Source organism: Anarhichas minor, unplaced genomic scaffold, assembly GCF_050575085.1.
Source record: "Anarhichas minor isolate MPS153535 unplaced genomic scaffold, ASM5057508v1 ptg000073l, whole genome shotgun sequence".
Lineage (NCBI taxonomy): Eukaryota > Metazoa > Chordata > Actinopteri > Perciformes > Anarhichadidae > Anarhichas > Anarhichas minor.
Genome location: NW_027466519.1, coordinates 7,307,364 through 7,332,703, shown reverse-complemented (window position 1 = coordinate 7,332,703; position 25,340 = coordinate 7,307,364). Strand labels below are relative to the sequence as shown.

The 25,340-nt window shown below is 44.1% G+C and overlaps 2 protein-coding genes across 2 annotated transcripts; one reads left to right on the top strand and one right to left on the bottom strand.

Moving 5' to 3' along the window:
* Nucleotides 1–5,640: 5,640 nt before the first annotated feature.
* On the bottom strand, nt 5,641–17,600 carry ccni (cyclin I). The gene is made up of 10 exons (XM_076079593.1): nt 17,376–17,600; nt 16,228–16,384; nt 12,054–12,188; nt 11,302–11,376; nt 10,851–10,991; nt 9,866–9,994; nt 9,608–9,709; nt 8,378–8,543; nt 7,888–8,111; nt 5,641–7,284 (listed from the first exon to the last, which is right to left on the bottom strand). Exons 2-10 carry the CDS (start codon nt 16,339–16,341, stop codon nt 7,072–7,074), a joined length of 1,299 nt encoding a protein of 432 aa, XP_075935708.1. The 5' UTR covers nt 16,342–16,384; nt 17,376–17,600; the 3' UTR covers nt 5,641–7,071.
* A 738-nt stretch (nt 17,601–18,338) lies between these two features.
* Nucleotides 18,339–25,286, top strand: ccng2 (cyclin G2). Its single transcript, XM_076079689.1, has 8 exons — nt 18,339–18,449; nt 19,604–19,764; nt 20,033–20,170; nt 20,538–20,788; nt 21,294–21,372; nt 21,498–21,596; nt 22,467–22,666; nt 24,203–25,286. The coding sequence occupies exons 2-8, from the start codon at nt 19,660–19,662 to the stop codon at nt 24,333–24,335; spliced, it is 1,005 nt and encodes a 334-aa protein (XP_075935804.1). The 5' UTR covers nt 18,339–18,449; nt 19,604–19,659; the 3' UTR covers nt 24,336–25,286.
* Nucleotides 25,287–25,340: the final 54 nt, after the last annotated feature.

The window sequence follows — 25,340 nt, the reverse complement described above, 5'->3', positions numbered from 1 at the left end:
ACACTTGAACATTACAGAGCTTTGAGGGCCGTTATTAGTGATATCTGAACTAGTCACATGGATTGTTATGCTTCTGATGGTTCTCTGATGTTTTTCTGCACATTTGTACAAAATTTCACGACATATTGCATGGATAATCATGGCCCCCAGAGCATGATCCCTAAAGATGTTTCTGACCTCCATTTCCTCTAGCGTCACTATTAGATCCAAGATTTCCACTTGTACTCAAGAAATATCTTAAATCAAATGGGGGTTATCCTAAACCTGATCACATTCAAGACCCCCAGAGGATGAACCGTGTAGATGTTAATGGCAGCTTTAGGACAAACGGGTTTAGCTCCACTACTGGTACAGCTCTCAAAGTGTGATCCCGGCTCTGCTTTGGACTCGCCTGCGTTGTCCTGCTGTTGTGCTAGAGGTAAAGACTCCCAGATTCATCCTCTGGGGACCACGACTACGACTGTCTGTGCCTAATGTCATGTCAATCCAGCCAGTGGCTGGTCAGATATTTCATTAACAGAACAACACTTAGCTAAAAACAGAACCAAGACCACTTGAATTGCTGTCAAAAGTTCTTTGTATTCTAGTTTTTATTGCTAAGTATTTTAATTGTTCCGTAAAAAGCTGACGAACACCAAAATGCACTTGAAGAATATCTATTACATTTCTAGTAAAGTAAGTGAATGTACTCTGTGTGACCAGCCACTGCTCACTGCTTTCTCTGGCTCGGGTTTCAGGTACGGAGTTCAAAAGGCTGGTTTGATGTTCGACATGAACGCCAAGTCAACGTGCGGCCACACGCCTCTCCATATCGCCGCCATCCACGGCCACAGCAACGTACTGCGGTTGCTGGTGAACAAGTTCAGCGCGGACGTGAAGCTGAGGGACACGGCGGGAAAGAAGCCCTGGCAGTACCTGAGCCGCACCGTGCCGCCGGATGTCTTTCAAATGCTGGGAGCTCCGTCGCGGCCTGCCAGCGGAGGGGAGGGGGGAGGCGGGGGAGAGGTCCCTGTCCTTGAGCAGCGGCAGCAGCCCCGCCGGCGGCGGCGCCATCACCTCTCCTTCGCTTCCCCGGGACAGAGGCCGCCGACCATGACGGGCACGACGAGGGTCAAGAGGTCGACATCGATCGCCGCGTTCCTCAAACACAAAACGCTGCAGCGGTTCCATGGACACCAGTCTGACTCCTCAGTTTAAAAACGTCCCATCTGACAGTGGAACGGGATTGACATGCAGTTTACCGGTGCCATATGGCAGTAGATCAACAGTAACACATTCCATTAAGAATCAGCAGGCTACTTAAATATTGACATAACCATTTACCACTTTGCAACCTCAATGTCAATGAAAGTGAACACCTGGAACCAGATCAGCAGGATTTGCTCATGATCTTTAAAGCTGTGTTTACTTCGCTGTGGATTTTCAAGTTTCTCCTCTCTGATCTGTTTCAGCACGTTTCCTGAACTCTAACCCACAGTCCCGAGTTTAAAAAGATCGAGTTTCTCCGAACGTTTTAGCACATTTGTCATAGGAACCTTTTGTTCTTGGTACTTTGTCAGCCTCGGTTTGGGTCTATGCTTGTTCTTGTGGTGGATTAACTGAGCCTACACATTGTCCAAAGATTTATGTAAAAAAAAGAAAAGGGATCCACCCCTTTCAGCCCAAAAGCCTTGAGCTCAGTCCAAATACCTGCAACAACAGGGAGCACTGGTTTCTGCATTCGGTTTCACCGGATACGAGTGCCAAACAAAACATTGTTTGAGGTGATTCGCCAAATACTTGCTGATCGGCCAGCGGATCGGTTTTCGGCGCGATCGTCTGATGTCGTTGTGAAAGGACAAAGAAAAAACACACAGCGGAAGGTTGATGTTTCTGAGCCACGGGGCAGCGTGAGCTCCAGTTTCAGTCTGAAGCTGTGATTCACTCACGAGAGTCAAAGAAAGCAGCTTTTCAACACTCGTTGCCCACGTCTGATCTTTGTTACTGTGTATTCTTTAAACTGTTTTCAAATCATCCATCCACTTCCATGCAGCCTTTAGTGGATACAGGGCACACAAAGATCCATGAACACCTGTACAATGAAATCGCTCTGCAGTACGGCACTACTTTTTGTGAAGCTTCACTATCTTGCTGGCTCTCAATCACATGGGTTTTAAATAGGTAGGGTGATTTATTATTATTTTTATTACAAAAAAAAGGTAATTCTGGCTTATGATAAGGTGGGTGTTACTTTGGTAGTTTTGTCCGTCAGTAACACTGCTGTACTCACCAGCTGAGATTTGGGAATGCCTTGACATCACTGAGAGGTGTGACAGGTGGAGGACAGAGAGGAGAGAGACGATCAGACGGGCTGTAAACAAACCTCCAGGTGAGACGAACAGTCACCAGACCAGCATGCAGCGCTGTGTGTAACCACAAAGTGAGCTACAAGAATGGAAGGCGAGTAGTAATACGCTGCAGTGATGCTTAACTGTGTGAGCCCATCACGATCAGGATGTGTTTTTAAAACATGTGAAAACACGAGTATTGTCCTTTACCACTGGCCTCCGGGATAAACCTGCTGTGTTTTGCTTTGTAAATGATTGTGGTCTGAAGTTTACTGTAATTGGGTGTTCTTTGTACAGTATTAAATATGTTACACAGTTGGAGGTGTTTATTTATTTTTGACATCTTTAAATGCAGTGGTTGTTTTGTTTTTGTTTTTTTAGGTTTTCACATCATTCTGGAGCTTCTCTTCATTTTTCATCTTTTCTATGAACGGATTGGAGATTACAGAGAAAATATAAAGTTATGCATTTCATTTATTCATTGTTTAACAAACGGTATTATTTACTGATGTAATGACTTGGTCTCTCTAGCTGTGCAGCTGAATCGTCTGTCAGTACCGAGGTTTTCTTCGTTGGACTGGTCTCTTGGGTTTATTAGTTGATCTGTGGGAAATGAGTGCAGCTTCAGTGATCGCTTCAGTAACCTTTCAAGCCAAAAAGCCAAATATTCTCTGGTGTCTGCTTCTCAAATGCAAAGATTTTCTATTTTTCTACAGTGTTCTATTCATGTTACTGAATATTTGGACTGAGAAACATCTCTCGGTACACCAGGGAAGTCTGATGAAGACTTTTGGGATGTAAGTGGACCTTGAATTAACATTATTTAGTCACACTAGTACTCTGTCATTCAGAGCTGTTGATCTGTAAAGGCTTTGTGAATATCTCAGGAAGAATCCACAGAGACAGTCTTCACTATACTATCACTCTTGCTCCATCATGCTATGCTATGACCTTTTTTAGAATATTTTGTATTTTTGACATACTATACAATGATGTTTATCAATATTACATACTATGGAATCGCATTTCTACATAGTACAGTATGACGTTTTTATGACTTTTCGACATACTACTGTATACTATGACTTGTCTTGACATACTATACTGTGACGTTTTTTGTTTTTTTTGAGATACCATACTATGACTTTTTACAACATACTATACAACGGCTATTTCCGACAAATACTATGGTATTTTTCGTTATGCTAGATCAGGGGTATTCAATTAAAATTCAACAAGGTCCGTTTAGAGAGAATTTCCTCCTGCAAAGGTCCAGAACATCACACTAATGTCTCACTTGTGCTCTGATTTAGTCCCATGTATATTGAAGTAGCCAACCGTTGTATTAACGTCTGTATGTGGTCAACAACTGACTGTCATTTCATATATAGAAAGTTCAATAGAATAATATCTCAACAATATTTATTGTCAGATTTCAAAGTGAACTGGATGAATTATAAAAATGAATACTCTAATAATAAATATAGTTTCTTCGATCATTTCAAGTAAAATAAGGACTGGATTAAAAATAAATAAATACACGACAAAGCTTTTTAAAAATGTTTTTAAGAAAAATGTATTTCACTTTTTTTCAGGTGTGAAGTGATGTCACCCAAAAAAACTGATGTATTTTTTTCATCTTCTAAAAAGAGAAAAATGTGTGCAGGGACTTGTCTGTGGTTATTAAACCTCTTGTTTCAGCTCTATTCCTCTGTTCACATCATTGTTGGGCAGTGTTATGATTCTGATCATATTGGGCTCTTAGATTGTTTATTATCTGTGACTTCATTTCGGAAGAATTAACATATAAGAGTCTGTTCTTAAATGATCTGGTCTCTCTGACCACTTTTCTCGTTTTGGAGAACGACATGAGAAACTAGAAAATTTCGCAATTGTCGCTTCATATAACGTAGTAGTCGTATTTGTTCCGTTGTTTCATTACATTTTTTCGTTGTTCCGTTACATTGTTCTGTTGTGGCGTTCTATTACATTGTTCTTCCATTACAATGTTCATTGTTCGACAGAATACTGAACCACTCTAACTCTGGAACACAGAAAACGTTAAGAGATTTGGGAAAGTATGAAAGATACAAACACTAAAATATATGATCATGTCCTCGGGGAGCTGAACATTTTGACGTTTGAATGAAGTTTCAACGTTGAAACTGGCCAGAAATGTATTTGGGAGCTGAAACCTTCAGTGAAGCGATGAGTAGTGCTTCTCTGTGTTCTGTTGAGTGTGTCTGCTGGTAGAAGACCTTCAGCTGAACAGATGACTCGCTCTGCTGCAGTGAGAGTCTGTTCCATCGATGGCCATTCATCCGTCATTCTGTTGACAAAGCAATCAGCAGGATTCTTTTGGCCACCACTTTGGGTCGGACTGAAATATTTGAACAATTATTAGATGGATTGCAAGGAAATTGTGTCCAGAAATGTGTGGTCCCCAGAGGATGAACCCTACTGACTTTGGTGACCCTGACCCTCTCTTCTTAGGCCACCAGGAAGTCAAAGTTTTCCTTTATTCTGTGAAACAGCTCAACATCCACCGAATGGATTGGCACTACATCATGTGCAGACATTCAGTGTTCCCAGAGGATGATTCACCAGCAGGTTCACATTTGTGGTTTTAAGTCTATTGGACTTATTGTCTTTACGTGTGTGTCCCTCAGGATAAATTTTAATAATAATGATTTCATTCAGCACCATTATCAGGTCACAATTTTATTTTGTCCACTATTTGGTTAGCGACTCAATGCCTGCAAAACAAATAAGATTCCCATGAGCCTCAGTTGTGTTCGGTGCTACTTAGCAAATGTTAGCATGCTGACACACTAAACTAGCATGCTGACACGGCACGTATGTTTAACAGCAGCACCGCCTCACAGAGCAGCGAGTTAATAGTTACTAAATGGTTCTATTAGGCAGAGATTTCTATATTGATGGAAACAGTGATTTATTAATAAGTTGCGAGGTCTGGGTCAACTGATATTTCTCTGTAAAGAGATTTCTTATGTAATTTTTATGCTGTCAAATCTCAAAGCCTGCAAAAATGAAACCAAAACTATCTCCAGCGATAGACGGCTAAAATATTGTTCTTGTTATTTGAAATAGACCGACCCTTTAAAGTTTAAACTTAAGGCATAAGAATAACAGAACTTCTAAAGTTGTAACATGTTAGCCAACAGCTGGGACTTCCACATGCAGCAGACACAGTGCAACATCATCACATCATCACCCCCGGTAGTGTGTTGGTGTTCAGTTGTAGAACTTCAATGTATTTGTGTGATAAAATGAAGACAAAGAGCTCACTCAGTTTTCTGTACTGTTATCTCTTCATTTATTGGTGCCGTGGTGCATTCAGGGACCCAGAGCAGCCACCAGCAGCTCCCACAGCAGGAAACGGAGCTTTTTGCAGGAATACAAATATATTAAACAGAACTTCAATAACAACAGAGCGTCTTGTTTTAGCGTGTTTTTTTTCTTTTCTTTTTGAAACATCAAGGTGTCCACTTTATCCTCCTGAAGCTCAGACACCAACTCAACAACCACATGTTTCTCTTAGCTTAATATCAAATGCTTTAAATAACACACGGTTGCTTTATTACATATGAATATATGAACAATAATTCCCTCTTGGTGCTTCAATAGAGACCACGTGCAGTCAGATTGTTACCAGGGACCTGTTGTTGGTACGAGGACAACAAAGTTCAGAATATCTGGATGTTTTCGTTAGAAAACGACTTTTGGGGTTTTTAGCTGTGCGTTATTAGGAAATGATCAACATCTCTCGGTGTCGCTGCACAAGCACTGAAGCCAGATTCAAGCGGCAGCTTCAAAGACACGTTTAGTTTGCGGGGCAATAAAACAACCTGAGAAACGTTCATTCAGTCAAGCCGTCACAACAAGCTGAGGCAGGGGAACAGATTCATAGGAGGGATATCGATATTAGCATCTTATTGACAATCAAATTGCACTTCACTAAAAGAAAAACAACAAAAAAAGTTTTTTTCTATCCGGCTGCGTGATACAGAGAACACATTTAGATCAGACTCTATGAACGCATGCAGAGGGATGAAGGACAGGGAGGGACATAGAATGAAAAACAAAAATATATGACATGAAAGTTTAAGATGTGAACAACAAAAATAAGTTGACGAACGATGACCTTTGGAAACAGGACAGAGAGACACGAGGGGGGGGGGGAATCCATTCTAGTTCTTTTTTTTTTTTTAAGGTAACTTTTCTATTTATGTATTTTTTTTTTACCTTTTGTTATAGTGTATTTGAACAAATAGAATTAATACGATAGTAGCAGCACTTTTTTATTTTTTGAATGTTTAACTTTTTTTGGGCTCTGTTTTCCTGCTGCAGGGGCTGATGGGAACTGACCTCAGGACAGCTGAACAGCTCGGGGTCACGCTGGGGTCATTTGCACTGAAACCAAAACCACCTTATCCTCTGAAATCATCCGTTATCGCTGCTTTATGTTTATTATAAGATCAACGAGTTCTACTGCAGTTCAACAGCAGCGACGTAAAGGTTCATTTTACCCGCCAACGTCTCCTCAGGAGCTGCCGTTGAACTGCTTTTTTAAATTAATGCAAATAGAAACATTAAAATCTCTCTTAATCAACGTTGCCCATTGCTGAGAGAGTTGCCCGTCTCTGATTGAGGAGTTTCCTCTGAAAGTGACGGAGGATGTCAGTGTGAAGGTGGTTTTGGTTAACAGGCTTCTGTTTGGACTCTAGGAGGCACTGACTGGCTGCAGAGGCGGGCAGGGGGTAGAGCTGCCTTCCTGTCGGGTCAACAGGACACTGCAGACACCCAGACCTCCTCCTCCTCCTCCTATCGCTCCCTTCGAAAGTGTTGCCCCCTCGTGGACGGCGGCGGTGGTGATATCTTCGTTGTAGAGCCGTTTGATGCAATCGTAGAAGTCGTCCACCTCCATCTCCTCCACCTGAACACACAGAGAGACCTACGTTATGACTCGGCTCTACAGCTTTTCATTAGCAGTCACTCTCCTGAACTCATGACTAATCAGTTAATGGTGACAGTAGTTTACCCAAACGATAAGACGACCAGCAAACATTTACATTTGAGAAGCAGGAATCGGTGAGGCTTCGTCTGTTTTACTTAGAAAAACCAAAGAATCTTGAGAAACTAGTTAGAATACGCTGGATTTAAAAAATGACCCAGCCAAGTGTTGTTAACTCTTCTCAGTGAAAGTAGCGAACAGCACGATCTAACCCCATCATAATGAACGTAAACAAGGAAAATGGAACGAGATCTAATTTTCAAAAGTTTTAGTCATGGAACACAGATAAAATAAAAGGAATAAAAACAAGAAAGGCAGTAAAACCAGCTGTACTGCTCTCCCTTCAGGTCTGTTTAGACCTCCACCTTTATCCAGACCCAGCTCCACTCATGAGTGACCGCGTGAACTGAACCAGAACACGGGGGGGCTGCATGTTTCATCACGTTACGTTTTTTTCCTCCCAAATCACGATAATGACGAACGTTAACAGTCGACAAAGTTTTTCTCAAGGTTTGGTTATCGTACCTTGCGCTTGGCGGACGCCTTGCAGCGCAGTGTGACCTTAAGGGGGCAGAGGTGTTTGGGTGGAGGGACTAGAATTGGGATGCTGCTCTTGTTGGTGGAGGAGGAGATGGAGATCCAGGGCTGCAGGCTCCTCTCCTCCCCACCAGCAGTGCTCTTTAGCTGGGCAGGGGTGGCGGTGGCGAGGGCATGGTCCCTGGAAGACTCAGTGGTGGAGGTGATGATCCCTGGAAGGAAAAAATATGCAGAAATACTTTTTGTGCCGTTTGATTCAAATAAACAAATGATGCAGCAGAACCAGAGATGTCGACATTTTTCCTTCTCAAAACCCGGTGCCTACATTACCCACCATGCAACTAGTTGTGGCTAATGTGAGGACATTTATCAGACTTCACACAGCTCCCTCTGGAGACACTAAAGGGTTTATACAACTTGTTTTTCCCCCACATATGCAGATGGACTCCGCAACACCTGTAAGATGGGTAAAACTTACCCAGTGTGCAGCAGGGGAGAGCGGGGTCCTGAGCCGGAGGCTGCAGGGTGGTCCGGCTCTGAAAGGGTTGGTAGATGTAGACAGTGTTTGGAGGCAGGGAAGCCCTCAGTGTGGACAGACTACGAGCCACCAGCTCTCGACTCCGAATCAACTCGGAGCTGTCGATCTAAGAGAGAGGGAAGAGGAGGAAAGAGAGAGAGAAAGAAAGAAGAGAGGAAGAGGGAGGGAGAGAGAGAAAGAGGAGAGAGAGAGACGGGGAAGAGGAGGAGAGAGAGGGGGAGGAGGAGGAGAGAGGGGGAAGAGGAGGAGGAGGAGAGAGAGGGGGAAGAGGAGGAAGAGGGGGAAGAGGAGGAGGAGGAGAGAGAGGGGGAAGAGGAGGAGGAGAGGGGGAAGAGGAGGAGGAGGAGAGAGAGGGGGAAGAGGAGGAGGAGAGGGGGAAGAGGAGAGAGAGGGGGAAGAGGAGAGAGAGGGGGAGGAGGAGAGAGAGGGGGAAGAGGAGAGAGAGGGGGAAGAGGAGGAGGAGGAGAGAGGGGGAAGAGGAAGAGGAGGAGGAGGAGAGAGGGGGAAGAGGAGGAGGAGGAGAGAGGGGGAAGAGGAGAGAGGGGGGAAGAGGAGGAGGAGAGGGGGAAGAGGAGAGAGAGGGGGAGGAGGAGAGAGAGGGGGAAGAGGAGGAGGAGGAGAGAGGGGGAAGAGGAAGAGGAGGAGGAGGAGAGAGGGGGAAGAGGAGGAGGAGGAGAGAGGGGGAAGAGGAGGAGAGGGGTAAGAAAGACGTGTCCTCCTCTAGAGGATGTAGTGCTCATTACAGGAACAAAACTCTTTGTGTTTAATACTATTAAACTGTTTTATATGACATGTTTACATGCAGTCTGTGATACTGATAACTGCATATTAAACTTTTGTGGTTAAAACACAAGATCTGCTTCACAGCAGCGCCACCCTGAGGGGAAACACGCTCACTGCCTTATATAAAAGACCGCTTCAGACAAAACATGTCAGCACAACGTACTGCCTGCTGTGAGGGTAAACAGAGAGGGGGGGGGGGATCTTAACCAGGAAACAGTAGACAAAGTATCTACTCATGTTGATCCGTAAGTAACTAAATTAAACTTACAGGAGCTTTCTCCTCTTTCACAGAAGCTCAAGCTTCCGGCTGCTTATTTGTTTTGGTCACATGATCCTTCTGATTGACCTCATGTTGACCGTAATGATGAAAGAGAGTCAGTCTGGTACCTGTGCCTTCCTCAGCAGGTCTATGGTAAGAGCCAGCCAGTCAGGACAGCAGGTCTCCAGCTCCAGGGTGACGAGGGCCAAGGCCAGCATGGATCCTCTGAGCTACAGGAACACATGAGGGACAAACTTGTTCAGTGTTCGGGCAGGTAACAGGTCCAGATGTACGAAAACCTGTCCTCTGTGTTATGTTCAAAGACAGAACATGCCAGACCAGAGATAATCAATGGTGTTAAATATAAAGAGTACGTGTGTGTGAACCTGTGTGAGCGTGTGGTCGGCCAGACAGTGGTAGAGTCGCCGTGTGAGCAGGGTGAGGTGCTGAGAGCGGTTCAGTCCCAACATGGAGTCCAAAAACCCCGAACGGCACGACAACACCATCGCATGGAACTATGGGAGAGGAGGAAATAACCAGCATTACCTCTGTTGGCTGGTAAAGAATGTAAGGTTATGAAAATCAAGTACATTTTAAAAGCAATACAAGTTTTGTCCCATTAGTTATACAATTTCAACCCAGATTAGAAACTTTACGTCAGTACACATCCCCGTAGGTGTGGGCGAGATATTGAATACACTCTATTAAGGTTGCTCTACGTGGGGTTCAGTCAATGATTATATGGAAAACATCAAGTACAAGGTGGACAATTGCCGCCCGCATGAGACTCACTTTGGAGTTTCCTCTCTCTCTCTATATATTCAATTGAATAGAGCTGTAAGATCTGTAAGATCTAAAGATTGTAAGAACACAACTGATGTGAATGAATGTATTGAAACATTATCATATGGAGGAACTTATTAAAGTATAATAAACTAAAGGACGTGAAGCACAGAAAACAAACATTACCCAGCAGGCAGACTGTACCGTGTTTTTGCCACCCGGTGTCACTAACATTCATAACAATACAAACAGGCTACTGGGCTGGACAGATCAAAGGAGTCCTGTGTCTTTAAAGAGAGCACAGATAAAGGCTTCACTTCCCTGTCAGAAAGGACTGTGTGAAGGCAAGGTGAAGAGGTGGAAATATTCTAAATATAGCGTTCACATAAACTGATATAGATTCTATTAGGCGTCTAATACATTTACAGCAGTATGTCGCTTTGCTCCCGTGCTGCTTCTCTAAACTACATCTACTGTAGTAACACACCGACTATGGAGAAGCACCTCATACAACCACACATCAATAATCATCAGAATCATCCCTAAGCTCTGATCATGTCAGACACAGTGAGGGTGCGACAGACGTACGATGTGCAGGAAGTCCAGCGCGGTGGCGGTGTGCAGATCCCAGTTCAGCTTGTCCAGGATGATCCTCTCCATCCTCAGGATCTCTGATGGGGAACAGCCACAGCTGCTGGAGGCAGCCATGTCTTTCAGAGAGGGCACACGCTGAGCCACGCCCATGCACACACACACACACACACACACACACACACACACACACACACACACACACACACACACACACACACACACACACACACACACACACACACACACACACACACACACACACACACACACACACACACACACACACACACACACACACACACACAGAGTTACCGGAACTGTCCTGATGCAGTGAACACATTGTTTATTGGATTCTAACACATGTATAAGGATCTCAGTGTGTATTGCCCGTGTATCGTGTGTGTGTTTCTATAAGTGTATCGTGTGTGTGTGTGTGCGTGTTCACCTCATCCTCCTCACAGGTCTTAGCAGCCAGGAAGAAGCAGGTGATGGCGATGCAGCGCAGGTACTTTGGACGGGCCTGAAGACAAACAATCCCAAATCACAACGGGCTCATCGCTCACAGAACAAGAACCTTCAGTACAGTACATCAAGATTTCACAAGATGGCTCAACTAAAGCCAGCAGCGCTGACACGATATCAACACCAACACCACTGTTTAATAATAATGCCAACAATGCAACTTTTTAAAAACACGAATCAGCATTTTTGTGTTAGACTGAGGGCAGAAACCATGAGGCAGCAGTCTGCTCAACAGTAGCAGAGCGGTATGTACCGATGAGGTAGCTGAGCTCACCAAAAGGAGAGGAGGTAACACACACACACACACACACACACACACATCTTATCGAGTCCAGCTTCTGATAATCCTGGAACATTTTATTCCTGTCCTTGGTGTGGGACATTTGTCCTGACCCGACATTCACACGCAGACTGTCAGCTGTGACCGAAAACCTTGAATGGAAGCCAAATCTACCAAGAACCACTGATCCTGATCCTAGGACATCATCAGGTCTAGTCTGAGGGGTTCTGTTCTCCTTTTGTTTCTCTTCAGATGTTAAGCTTGAAGAACTTTTATCTACAACCAATCAACTCCACTCATTCAATTAAAGGTCTAGCTTCTTCTAATCTTATTCACCAGGTTCACCAGGCGTAACGCTCACAGCAGCATCAGTATCTCAGGAGGCGCTTCTTTACCTTGATGGAAGCGAGGAAGCGGTCCAGCATGCTAACAGCTAACACCAGCGTCTCTGGGTACAGCTGCAGTCTGCTGTGGAGCTCCGTCAGCCAGCGCACCGCCTCGTCCCGCTGGGCGGGGGAGACGTCTGTATCCTACAACACACACAAACAGACAGCTGAACAACAAGCTAGGCCACTGACACACTCGCTCCTGTCCACGTGTCCTTGTGAGGACCACGAAATATGTCACCGTGCTCATTCATCCTCCCCGCACGTAAAGAATGAGGAAGAGAGAAGCCTCTGACATCGCCCCCGTTTCCACTGGAACTACACCGGAGCACATTTCCTACACGCTGAATGTGTGTGTGAATGCTTGCATGTGTGAAAGGTGTCAGTTAGAGATGAGCTGCGTTTGATGATCACAGTCTAGCTGAGATCAACATGTTAAGCTTTGTTTTCCTGTGGACATGGGTTTATATTCCGCTTTGACAAGAAAACAGTTTGGACTGGAGAGTAGTTATTAGTTTCTCTTTGGATGTTGAGCCTGAAGAGCTTTTAGCTACCGCCACCAAACCAACCTCTGCTCTGCTCTATTCTATTCGTTTTTATCTTATTAAAAGGCAGCAATTCAAAAGAAAACAGTGAAGTAGCGTACTAGCGTAAAATGTATAATATATGTATTCGTTTACTGAGGACATGCAAATAATGAAACTAAATGTTTGGTTTTCTCAAGACAACAAAGTAAGTTTATGATGATGAGACTAAATCATCTCATTCCATCAGCAATTCCATCAAGAGGGAAGTTACACTTTTTTCTACGAAACATCCAGATTAAAGGTTTTGTTTGACCAAAAGCACAAAATCAAACGATATTCAGCCGACTATGATATATGAGAAAGAAAAGCAGCAAATACTATTATTTGATTATTATTTTTTTTCCCACTATTTTTGCTCAGAAAATAACTTGAACATTCAAACAATTATGAAAATAGTTGCAGATTGTTTTACTGTCGATCGACTCGCCACCTCAGCTCTAATCTATTCACCTTTGTCCGTCTGTATATCTGAGAACCTTTCATCAGATCTACTTCCCACCTAGCTGGTGTATTCTAGGCGATCTAATAGCGCGCAGTGTTGATATTGGTGCAATATCAATAAGCTTTGAATAAACAAGCGATAGTGCGCTGTGCTGCAGGGGGGGGCGGAGCTTCAGGAGTCGAGCATGTCATCCCCAGCAGGACCATGTTGAACCAAGACGAAAGGTTTTACATGCTTTGCTTTTGTAAACATGTACAAATGATATCATCTAAAACCTGATCTTTGGAAACCAGTGGTCATTTTAAAGCCCCATAAATGAGATCATATTGGATATTTCTTAAAAAAAGATGCCAGAAATACAACATTCAAAGCAATCCTTTATTAACGTATACCTGATTAGTCTCAGAGATGGAATGACTGGTTCATTGAGTGGAATGTCTGTACTGGCAGCAGGGGGTCAAAGGTCAGAAGGCAACCTGTTAGCCATCTCATGTGCAGCTTGACACTGTTCAGCCTCTCAGCTGTCCAAACCTAAAACAACGGGCCTCCTTCCAGCCCGTTCCCACTGCTGGACCAAAAGGACTGGATCTGTCAAACTGGCACACATCTATTTGTACCGCCTCCCCCGGCCCCGCAGGCCACACAGCCCCTTCCTTCAGCTCGTTTTGGGGGTGAACCTCAGGCACTCACAGGCCGGAGGGGACGTGTAGCGTTTAATATTTGAGGACTTTGTTTGTGGCATTTTGTAGAAAAACACTTCCTAAAAGTAAGGCATCAAAGAAAGCCGTTGCCTCATCAGTGCGGTCCCTGAGCTGTGGTTGGCACCGGCCTCCTTCACAGCTGGAGTGAGCAGGTTGTTCAGCTGCCTCCACAAAAGCACACCATTGCAGCATCCTGTGGTTAGCGCCGCCCAAGACGATTGTGATTGGTTGAAAGAAATACCAACGAGCCTGAGCGTGTGTGTTTCTCCACCATAGAACTGTGTGAGTGACGTCCTCTACTGCCTTTTACCGGCCTCTTCACATTTGTCACTATTTTCTCTTTTAAAACGCTCTCTGTTGCTGGCTGGCACCAGAACCGTTCGCTGAGACGCAATGCATTTTGGGCCGGTTGAGTGTGTCCATTGAGCTCGCGTCTTGTACTCAGAGGTTCTTGCTAATCTAGTAAACAACCAGGCATTTCTCACCAACACAAAATCAACACACCAAATGCTCAGTTTGATGTCATATCAGTGTGAATATTAGGTTGGTATGAGATCACCTTGGACTTTGTTGAGGTTATCAGTGAATTGACGAACTAGAAAAACAACAGAAGGTAAAACTTTGGTGGAGAACAGAGGTTTCCTTTCTCAGCCACCCCGGCTGCACTCTGGGATCTAACAGCAGACGACAGGGGGTGGATTGTGTTGCGTTGGCCAGATTAAACTGAAGGTGCTGCAGTGACTCAGCAGCAGACCTGGATTAAGAGCCACAGATTATCTGCTAATTCTGTTTTACTTGAATAGCTACACCTTGAGATCAGCTGGGAGCATGGAAACAAAAGTGCAGGTGGCAACAATAGCGTCACGCCCAGAAACAGAACAGGGAAAAACAAAAAGCTCATAATAAAACACACGCAGATGTCTGAGGAGTTAGAACAACAAGAGCAAAGATAGTAAATGAAAGGCCAAAGGGTTCAGCAAAAAAAACTCCAAAATATATATATATTATATTCTGTGCTGTACTGTAGTTCCATTGGTGTGACTGGTTAGGTTGCTCATGCACAGATTAGTGACCCCAAAGTGGATCCCATTAGCTCAGTTAGCATGATTAGCTTGATGAGATGAGGCTACAATCGTGACTTCATGTGACGTTGGGAGAGCGGCTGTAACGAGTTCCAGGAAAAGACTTCAGTACTAATGCAGAGTAGAGGCCACACAATGGAGGACCAGTTCCTCATCGAGTACGACTGCAGATGCGACTAAAGCAAGATGGCGGTGAAATGACTTCTGAAGAATGTACCGATAAGGTCATCAGTGTTTTAAATGTGTTTGTCAACAAAATTATGACAAAACACATTTGTTGACCTTTTCTAAACAAAAAAAACGTTTGAAAGTAGGAACTATGGAGTAATGTCCAACGATAATGCTAAAGACTTCTTAAACACAAAGTCTCATTTAAGGATCTGTGGAACCACACGTTGCATGCTCCTGATTGGTCAGGATGCAGCGTTAGTTGTTATTGGGCTATCGTTCATGTTAATAAGCTGTCGTAAAGTTGGCCACCATCTTCACCTGGATGTCCACCATAACTCTAAATAAACTGATAGCTGTAAATAATACCGAGGGTGAAACCAATTTGGATTAGTGGAATGAAGAATAGGAAATGAACAGGTATGTGAAACCCTGTGAGGGCGGGGCCGGTGAGCCAGGTGGAGAGCCGCTGAGGGTGTGATGACACGAGACGCTTGTGAGATCACACGAGGATGCTGGGTGAGACCAGCTGAGTCTGGTGACTCACTGCTGCTTCATGGTAACAACCTTACTGTTGTGGCTGTGACGCACCGGGGCTGGGATCAGACTACTTACTGCAAAGAATTAAAAGAATTCACCACTCAAATGACGAGTTGATTAACCCTTCCAGGTCCCCACCCTTCCATTGTTAATGGTGCTGTATTCTAACTCTTCAACCTTAACCCAGAAAGAGAGGTGTGACCTGAGTAAAGGTTACTTTATGATATTTATTGGTTATGAAACTGTTGTAAACTCATAGTTTCTGTTTCAGTATGACCATCAGAATTCTGATAAATACATTTTGCACCAGAATTTCAAAAAACATATAATTAAGATCACAAGGAAACAGGAGTCTTCATCGGGTTCACGCTGGTGTTCCATAAAATGTTGAAGTCTGTTGTGTTTGATCACTGAACCCGTTTCTGATGTCATACTCTATTTGAGCTGCTGGAAACATCTGGCTGTGACATCGCTTCATAGACAGAAACATGCACAAAACTAATAACACCAATCAGTTATGGAGTTTTAAAGTATCTTGGAAAAACTTTCTATGACAGTGCTGCTTGAGTCAAACAGCATAGATGCACCTTTTCAAAGGCAGAATCATTTTTTGGTCAGTGTTGAGAATGTATTGTGTTAGTGGATCCAGAGGTACATCCTCACCTGTGGGGAGGGCTTCTTCGGCACGTAGATCTTCCACATCTGGGCTTCCCTAGAGGCGGCCTTTTCCAGAAGAAAAGACAGCCTCTGGCGTCCCCAGGGTTCCAAGAACTTCATTCTTCCCCCTGGTTGAGCCTACCTCCCCACTGGACACAGCTACCTGCACAGGGACACAGCACATCATCACACACACACACTACATACATCTGGGGCTCCAGACCCTTAAAAATTAGGCAATATCTATCTGCGTCCCCTCGTCACAGTTGCATATTATGCTAACAAGTGTTGCCCAGCTAACCAGAGAGTAACTATGATTTTTGCGCCAGTGTGATGAAGGTCTGAGATAAGTCAGATGTTTAATTTGTCAAGATATATATTGATACTGGGATACAAAGTTACATATGGTATACTAGGATATAGGAAATGTGTCAACATCTCAAATGCCAACTGCAAAGTATGAAACATCTATAATTTTGTGACGAATCAGTTGTTTTTTCAGCTTCATGATGACGTCAGGACGTTATAGGAACAAAGGTGAGTGAGGACCCTCAGAGGAAAGGTTGAGGTCATGTTGTTATATTTAGGGCACCGAGTATCAAACCGTAGTAACGTTAACGTCACCCACAAGTACACACTTTGTGTTAGCATAAAGTCAACGTTACATTAAAGCCAACTGGCAAACCTATAACTATATGGATGGCTTTGATTCTAGATTGACTGTAAGATTTGACTGGAACGTCAATCAAATCAGTAACCGTCTAAAGAGTGACAGAGTGAATTGGGCAACTTCCCATCTCTCACTCGGGAACTACCTTGAATCTCCTCCGGGAGTTCCCACTTCTTTGGGAACCACCGGGCCTCCTGAAGCAGGTGCATTACCGAGCATACCCTTCCAGTATTCCAGTATTACCCTGAATACGACTACTCCCCGGAGCGGAGCTAAGTTGAAAGGCTAGCGTCGCTAGCTGGTGGGACGTCGCGCACAAATTCGTTCGTGACTAAAAAATAAATGTTGAAGAACGTTCGTCAGTAACGTTGCCCTCGGATGGTAGCATTTAAAATGAGTTAGGGCGACGACCGCGTAACTATACAATAGGGGCATTTAAATGGCTGACTCCAACCCAGCAAGTAGACAGAGCCCAAAGCCTTACCTCCCCTGCGAAGCGGAGAACACCACAGTTGGATTTCATCCGGTCCACTCAGTCCGAGGATAAATATGGGGGTGAAATCGGGGACCCGTTCTTCAGTTTAATCATCCATCCTGTTGTCCATGGTGGTTCGTGTTAGGGAAAAGGGGTTGATGTAAAAAATATATAAAAATAAAAGAACGGAATAGACTGATGCGTCTACTTCCGAGGAGGGGACTCAGGGGGAGGGGCCTCGGGGGAAGAGGACTCAGCCAGGCTCCGCCCACATACGGGCAGACCGGGGGGCCAAAACGAAGCTACCTCTGTGGAATATTTCCACTATTATTAAGTATCTATAATACTTTCAATGGTGCTCAATTGTGAGTTTATAGTGAGCCTACTTTACCTCAAAATATTTTCGGTGACATCACTTTTAAACTCCAAAGAGTTCATTAGGAAATGTATATTAGTCTTCAGTTATCCTTATGAAAGTGGACACAGTTGTGACAGATCTCCATTTTCAACATTCAAAGACGTTATGTCTGACAATTATCATATAGTTGGTTGAAGACAATTGTAAAAACACTGTCAACTAACTAACTACGTATTGCTGTGATTGCATCAGGGTCCGTGCAGGCATGAGCCAATCACAGTATCCTATTTTGGGCGGACAATTTGAACGTACTAAAGTACTGCACGCTGATTGGCTATGGGAAACATCAATCGGAAGCAGGAGATCGGATCGTGTAACAGATAGGTTGTGTTTCGATTCCAGTGGCGTTTATCGGCGAATAAAAGATTGTCTGTCGATCTCAAGTGCAAGCCGCAGGATGGAAATTAAATAAATCAAGTCAAAACGATCCCAAAACATTATGTTTATGCTTTATTTATGCCGTTAAGTCCGAAAGGAGCTGGTTACTATTATTGAGCAGAAGCCTTTTGATTGGTGGGTGCCGTGTGACGCCGGTAAGTGGGCGTGAGCGTTATGAACATCAACAAAAGAGAGAACAAGAGAAAGGAGAAAGAAGAGAGGAGACGAGAAGGACTGTACGGCACAGCGGAAGACAACAGATATGTGGATTTAACCTACAATAACAGGTAGAATAAACCTCTAAAACACTCTTTGTTGAAATTATACTCAGTAAACAGAAAACGCGAACTAGCGTTACATGTGTCTCTTCTCCCTGACGTTAACTCGAAAGAGAGAAGGAAGAAAGCGGACGAAATGCAACGGTCGATAATGCGACCTCCGTTTAGCTATATTATAAACTAACAAAAGCTAATCATCGTTCAAAATGAATAAACGTGTCTTTTTTCTTCTTCTGCAAATAAATATATCACCCAATGCACAATTTGGACAGAACTCGACCAGAACGTTTGAAATGGGTATTTTCCTTTTGCAATATCTGTAAAGAAATTGTATCATTTATAGTGACTGATTAAGTTTATTTCAAGCGCGTTTAAACGCTTTAAGATTAAAAAGAACTATGTTTACACCGAGGATTTGCTTCCTGCAGCTATATGTTGTTCTGCTGGTTGGTGTCCTCCGATCCGTCCGCTGTACACAGCACAGCTTTTCAACGCTATTAACTCTATATTCTCACATACAAACCACCACAAGCATACTCTGAGCAGAACACATTCTTTTCTTTTATTAATAATGGTGTCGAACAGTGCAGTTTGATACAGATTTACGGAATCAGGAATACTAAAACACACAGCCCCTCCCCCCGCTCCCTTCAGAGAGGATTTAATAAAGACGTTAGCTAGCTGCGGTGACCGTTAGCCTCCTCGGTTATGATCATCAACTAAAACGATAAAAAGAGGGTCTCCGGCCGAGAGACTGGTGTCTATTGTGTGTTTTAGGTTGTTATTAAGTAACAGACAGAACCTCGGGGAAAAGCTGCTGTTGTTGTTTTCTTCGGTCAGAGGACCGAGAAGGCGTCTACTGGAGGAAATCTGACACCGGAGCTCAGCTGAGGGCTGTGGGCGGGGCTCTGAGCTGTGACCCCCTTAGAGCGGAGAGCACGTAGGCCAACAATAAACAGCACAGTAGTAAAGCAACAAAGATATATTACCCAGAACATGTTTTTTTCCGAGAAAAACCCATTTGTTTGTGGTTAGTTGTGGTAGTGCAGGCCTTTCTTCTGATTCACTATTCTGGATTACAGTTGTGTGGATTGTATTTTGGACTGGTCAGAGAACTTGACATGAATACTTGGTGAACCCTGGTGTTTTTCCTTTTCTTGCAGTGAAGATACTGTGGTAAAAAAAACAAGAGATCACTTCCTCCAGTGCAAGCCCAGACATGGACGCCTACAAGCTGATGAAGGAGCTGCGGGTGAATTATGAGCAGGAGGCTTATTATCGTCCCAAAGAGACGGGGCTGAGGCTCATCGAGTCCACTGAAGAGGTGAGCACATTTGGGGGGAATTGATCATTAATCCACAGTAGTCCGTACATGGGAAATCCTCTTCTGAACATTAAACACATTTGAAAGTTTTCGATCGACCCTGTTTATCTATTTGTAAAACTATAAAAAAAGAACCCAACAAAAACAAGCCTGATCTGCTTTTTAGTGCGACTAATCCTCTTCAAGACTGTTCTGCCAAAACATGGGGAAGCATCAGAGCGTGTGGCAGAACAAGCAGGTTAATCAACAACACGTCTTTGTTTTCCAGGATGACAGCCGGATCTCGGCCAAGTGCAGAAACGCCAAAGTGGAGGACCTGTGGAGTCTGACCAGCTTCTTCGGTTACAGCACGCAGACCTTCGTCCTGGCCGTTAACCTGCTGGACAGATTCCTGGCCATGATCCGGGTACGAGCAGCTGACACCCGATAGGACCGGACATGGGACACTTTAGCTCTTGTTTTTAACGGGACCTGGTGACACATTTTGGCAGTTTATGCAGTTTTTAAAAGCCGGAGTACAGGATCTATAAAAAACAATATCTCGTTTGTAAATTGTCTTTATTACGTCAATTACCTCCTACTTGCTTAATCAGTTTGTTACTGACCCTAAATAATGAATCAAATTCAGCGAGTCTAATTGTTTCCTTGATCGTAATAAATAAATACATAAATAGTTGGTTTGAAGTAACCAGGTCCAGCTCAATGATGTAAATCTTGTACTCAACCAGCCGTTTTTTCAACCAGTCTCTTAACCACGTCTGTCCCCCCCCCAGGTCCAGCCCAAGCACCTGTCCTGCGTCAGCGTCAGCTGCCTCCACATGGCGGCCAAAGTGACGGAGGAGGAGTGCGACCTGGTGCCCGCCGACGAGCTCATCCGCATCGGACAGTGCCGCTTCACCGCGTCAGACCTCTGCCGCATGGAGAAGATCGTCCGTGAGAAGCTCGGCTTCAAGTCCAACGCCGTCACCGCCTTAACCTTTCTGCACTTGTACCACCAGATCGCACTATCGCACTCCGCCGACAGGTGAGACCACCGCTTTCACATTTAGTTTAATTTCTATGAAAACACAATCATGTTTGGGGGCGCATTCAGGATTTACTTCACTTCTCTGGATGTCGACCTAAAATGTTCAGATCGGCGTGCGAATGCAAAGATTTTTCCCATGATTTGATTGGCTGAGCTTCTCCACACCGCTGCTTGTTTGTAACAGCTATTCCAGCTGATGTAGGGCAGCAGTCAACTATCATTGTCTGAAGTGCACTGATAAGATTCGCTGTCTGGCACCGACACCTCACCCGTGCATAACCCTGACCTGGTGTTTACAATATGCTGTGGTTCAAAACTCAACATAAACTCAAATCAAGTTTGTTTTTTACGTTTTCAGTTTGGGCAGTCTGTAAAGGGCTTACAAATCTCATGATGCGATGATTCAGAGTTAATGAAAGTTCATTCTGTTTATGGATCGTTAACATCGCTGACCTGAAAACACACCCTAAACCTGACTGTGTGTGTGTGTTTGTCTGAACAGGAAGGAGACTCTGAGCCTGGAGAAGCTGGAAGCTCAACTCAAAGCCTGTCTGTGCCGGATCTCCTTCTCTAAAGCAAAGGTAGGAACACAGGATCACAGCAGCTCAGCAGTCTAGCTGAGAAATTAGTTTTTTTTTAAACGTCGCCGTTAGTTTGACGACACTGAAACTCAAATGCTTCCTGTCTCTTTTGTTTGTCCCTCCAGCCGTCCGTCCTCGCCTTGTCCCTCCTGAGGCAGGAGATCAAAGCCGCCCAGTCGGAGGACATGTTGGAGATAGCTCATCACATCCAGAGACACCTAAAGGTAAACACCACGTTATTACACAACAGCTGCAGGGAGGGAGAGCAACACCTGTGGAAAGCTCCAGTAACGGAACGTTCTTTTCCACAACAGCAGCTCGCAGCTCATTCATTTGAGAGCAAATGAGAGTTTAAAGGGTTTCTATTTCTTTTTCCACTGCTCAACATTTCTTGGATCAGTTACAAACAGGAAACCTTATTGTAACTCCACTAACATGAACATGACAGCAAACCGTGTTTACCAGCAGCGCAGCCTGCAGGCTTATTACGTGGTGGGGACATTTCTGGTTTTATTTAAAGGGAAGTGAACACAACGTAGAATTGTGTGTAATCATATTCTACAGAAGCGGGGGGGTATTTATTCTTGGCTTGGCTCTGGTCCACATCATTTTTTTTCTCGCCGGCTGTGGTTATGTAACCTGGTGTCTTGTGTTGTGACGGCTCGACTCAACACGTCGAAGGCAATGAGGCTTTTTAAGGCTTGTAGACACGCTCTACCTGATTACCTGAAGGAAGATGTAAAATCTTCAGATTATATTGTAAATTGTTGCCTAACTTTAAATGTTATGTTACAGCATTTCATCGTAAATTGTGTCTAGGGGTTATCTTAGGTCCTGCTATGTTGCTGACACAGTGATACTGTGATCCCACATCCAATCGCTTTAAAGTGTTGCACGACCAGCTGATCAGGTTTCAGCTGGTCAGTCGCTGTTTTAAGCTGGTTTCTCTTACCCTCCTGACCTGAAAAAAGAAACCAGGTTACCGTTTAGGAACATACCGTTAAGTAACAAGATTATTTCAAATGCACCGATTTCCGTGAGTGAACAGGGCAGAGGGCCGAGCACCTAAACTGAGCTGCGTGGTTTGGTTTCAGATTACGGACGGCGAGCTGCTGCTGTGGAGTGAGCGAGTGGCTCCGTGTCTGTCGGACTACGCCTCGCCTGAATGCAGCAAGCCCAACCACAGGAAGCTGCAGTGGATCGTGTCGCGGCGGACCGCCCAGAACCTGCACAGCTACCGAACCGTCCCAGAGCTGCCCACCATCCCAGAGGGCTGCTGGGATGAGAGCGAGAGGTCAGAGTCCCACACACACCTGAACAACACACCAACACTGTGAGAGCCTCACACACACCTGAACAACACACCAACACTGTGAGAGCCTCACACACACCTGAACAACACACCAACACTGTGAGAGCCTCACACACACCTGAACAACACACCAACACTGAGAGCCAAGAACAACAATCAGAACAATATGTGATGTAAATAGGAGTCAGTTGGAAGGACTGAGAATCTGACCACGTATTCAGCACAGTGCTTCAAAGTAAACTGCGTTTCTTTGTGACGCAGGTGTCGGCCTGATATGTGACGTTAAATACCAAACAATCCTGAAGACAATAACAGAGGCGTTCCAATTTAAAAGATGCCAGACGCACCTTGTGTGTCACACACACACCAAATGTTTGTTTGTACAGCAGAGCATGCTGATAAGCACACTGTAAGAAGTCCATCCAGTAGTCTGTAGTCTCAAGTTAAACCAGAAATGAAAAAAAAAAAAACTGAAGGCACTTCATTTTCCAACTGCACACATTAGTAAAAGTGTCGTGGTGGATCATGTCAACTTGTTATTTATGTTCAGTTTCGATTTGGATCAGCTGGAAGAGAAATGTTAAACTTTTTATTTAAAACAAGGACTCTCTCTGCTGAGAGTCACAGATTAAATGGAGCATTCTTTACAGTGTGCTGTGTGTGTCGTAACACTCCTGGGGCAACACACAAGTTTCTGATGTGTTGTAAGAACACGTCTCTCTCACACACACACACACACACAGCTAGTCAGAGCCTCTCATATCTCCTGGCACTGCATGATGGGATGTGTACGAGTCTCTGGTCGTGTCCCACTGACAGACGTTTCCATGACGTCACCAAAGGGCTCGCCTTTATGTAACATGGAACTTTTTGTGTGTGTGTGGAAAAAAACAAACACAGGAGGAAGTGAAACGGGGAGATTTTCCCCAGCTGACTCCTGAAGACACTGATCATTAACAGCTCAAACCGAAAGCTGCTGACTGTCAAATGTTTGTTTGAATCTTTTTTTATGACGTTTGATTCACATCTGAACTTTCAGCTCTTTAAACTGCCGAGTCCCAACATGAGATCAGCTGATGACAGATTGCAGCAGTCTGCTGCACTAGTTTGTCACGCATACATAAATGTTAACACGCTCTGGAATCATTAGTCATTCAGGGGCAAAGTGATGCTTGTTTTCACTAGTTCATCTGTTCCTCAGTCAGTTTGTATTTCTTTATTCATAGTTTCTTTTTTTCTGTCTGAGAAAAACACTTTTTAAAATTGTATTTACTTTAACTTGTGGTTACTTGACAAAACAAAAATCTATAACAAGAAAATGCCATGTGCTTTTATTGACTTGAACAAGAACAACTTTGACTCGACTGATGACTAAAATGATTAGATTATCAAAACAGTTTTCTGTTTGCATGTGAAACATCAGGAAACCTCTGACTTGACCTTCTCGTGTATGTGTGTGTGTGAACCTCGTCATGTGATCACATTAACCAACAGTACCCCCCCTGTGTGTCTCTGCAGTGAGGACTCCTGTGAGGACGTGATGAGTTCGGGTGAGGAGTCTCTTAGCAGCTCTCTGGGCAGCGACGCTGAAGGGCCCTTCTTCCCTCTGCACCTCCGCCGCCAAAAACACCGCCAACACCTCCACGCCTGACGCCTCCCACCGACATGCCTCCGCCTCCCAGTCTCCCCCTTTCCCTCTAACTGCTTTACCCCGAAGTCTTTAATTTATTGTTTAATAAGCTCTGGTGCTGAGGGGGGAGCAGTCCGATCTCCTCCTGGTAGAATTTTAGTTTGTAGAGATGTCACATTCCAGGACGCAAACATTTTAAAGTCGGGCGGACCTCCGCTGGGGTCCCATTTAGAAACTGCTCAACCTCAGACCAGAAACAGTTCACGTTGTCAAGATAATTTGCCAAAATGTTGTATTTATTTAATAGAAGAAAGGTGGATTCTTTTTGACTGTTATTCATGTAAGAATGCTTTTAATGAGGGCTTTTACTGCTGTTCAGAAGCTGAGCGCGGCTGTGGTCAGTGATGGGGGTATAAACGTTGAAGTTATGAACCCTCCACATCTTCTGGATAACAGAAAGTAAAAACAGTTAGTGAGCACGTCTGCTCTCCTCTTCTGTAGTTCACTTTCATTTTCACACTTTTCTTTTATCTCATGTGAAGTATTGACCGGAGGCCTGAGTTTGTGTCAAACTGTTCACCGAGTGTTCAGAACTCGTGCCTTGCTCAAAGGGAGCGGAGGTTCAGATTCGGACCTCGCCGACACCACAGGCTGTTCCGGATGAACGTGTAAGGAGTGTGTGTGTGTGTGTGTGTGCGTGCACGTATGACCCTGGTTCCAGTTTAAAGTAGATCCCTTTAGGATGTAGCTTAAAGACATTTGCTGTTTTGAAACTGAGAATGCTGTATGGAACTAAGGAATGGTGTCTGTGTAAAAAAAGAAAAAAAATGTTAATACAAAAACATGTAAAACTGTAAATGATGTACAAAAAAAAATGTTAATAGTTCTTTGTAGATATTAAGTTATTTATTCCCTTTTTGTCACCTGTACTGAAAAAGTCTAAAATCTTATAAAAAAAATCTTATTTTTGAATCTGTTGTCTGTCTTTTTAATTCCAACAACAACAAGCTGCTTTGTTCCATGTTC

Excerpts from the sequence above, each read along its gene's own strand:
- ccni (XM_076079593.1), bottom strand. The coding sequence starts at position 16,341 with ATGAAGTTCTTGGAACCCTGGGGACGCCAGAGGCTGTCTTTTCTTCTG. Across the intron at positions 10,992-11,301 it reads AGACCTGTGAGGAGGATGAG|CGTGTGCCCTCTCTGAAAGA; the intron begins GTGAACACGCAC and ends GGCGTGGCTCAG. Across the intron at positions 9,710-9,865 it reads CCGACCACACGCTCACACAG|CTCAGAGGATCCATGCTGGC; the intron begins GTTCACACACAC and ends GTGTTCCTGTAG.
- ccng2 (XM_076079689.1), top strand. The coding sequence starts at position 19,660 with ATGGACGCCTACAAGCTGATGAAGGAGCTGCGGGTGAATTATGAGCAG. Across the intron at positions 19,765-20,032 it reads TCATCGAGTCCACTGAAGAG|GATGACAGCCGGATCTCGGC; the intron begins GTGAGCACATTT and ends TTTGTTTTCCAG. Across the intron at positions 21,373-21,497 it reads TCTCCTTCTCTAAAGCAAAG|CCGTCCGTCCTCGCCTTGTC; the intron begins GTAGGAACACAG and ends TTGTCCCTCCAG.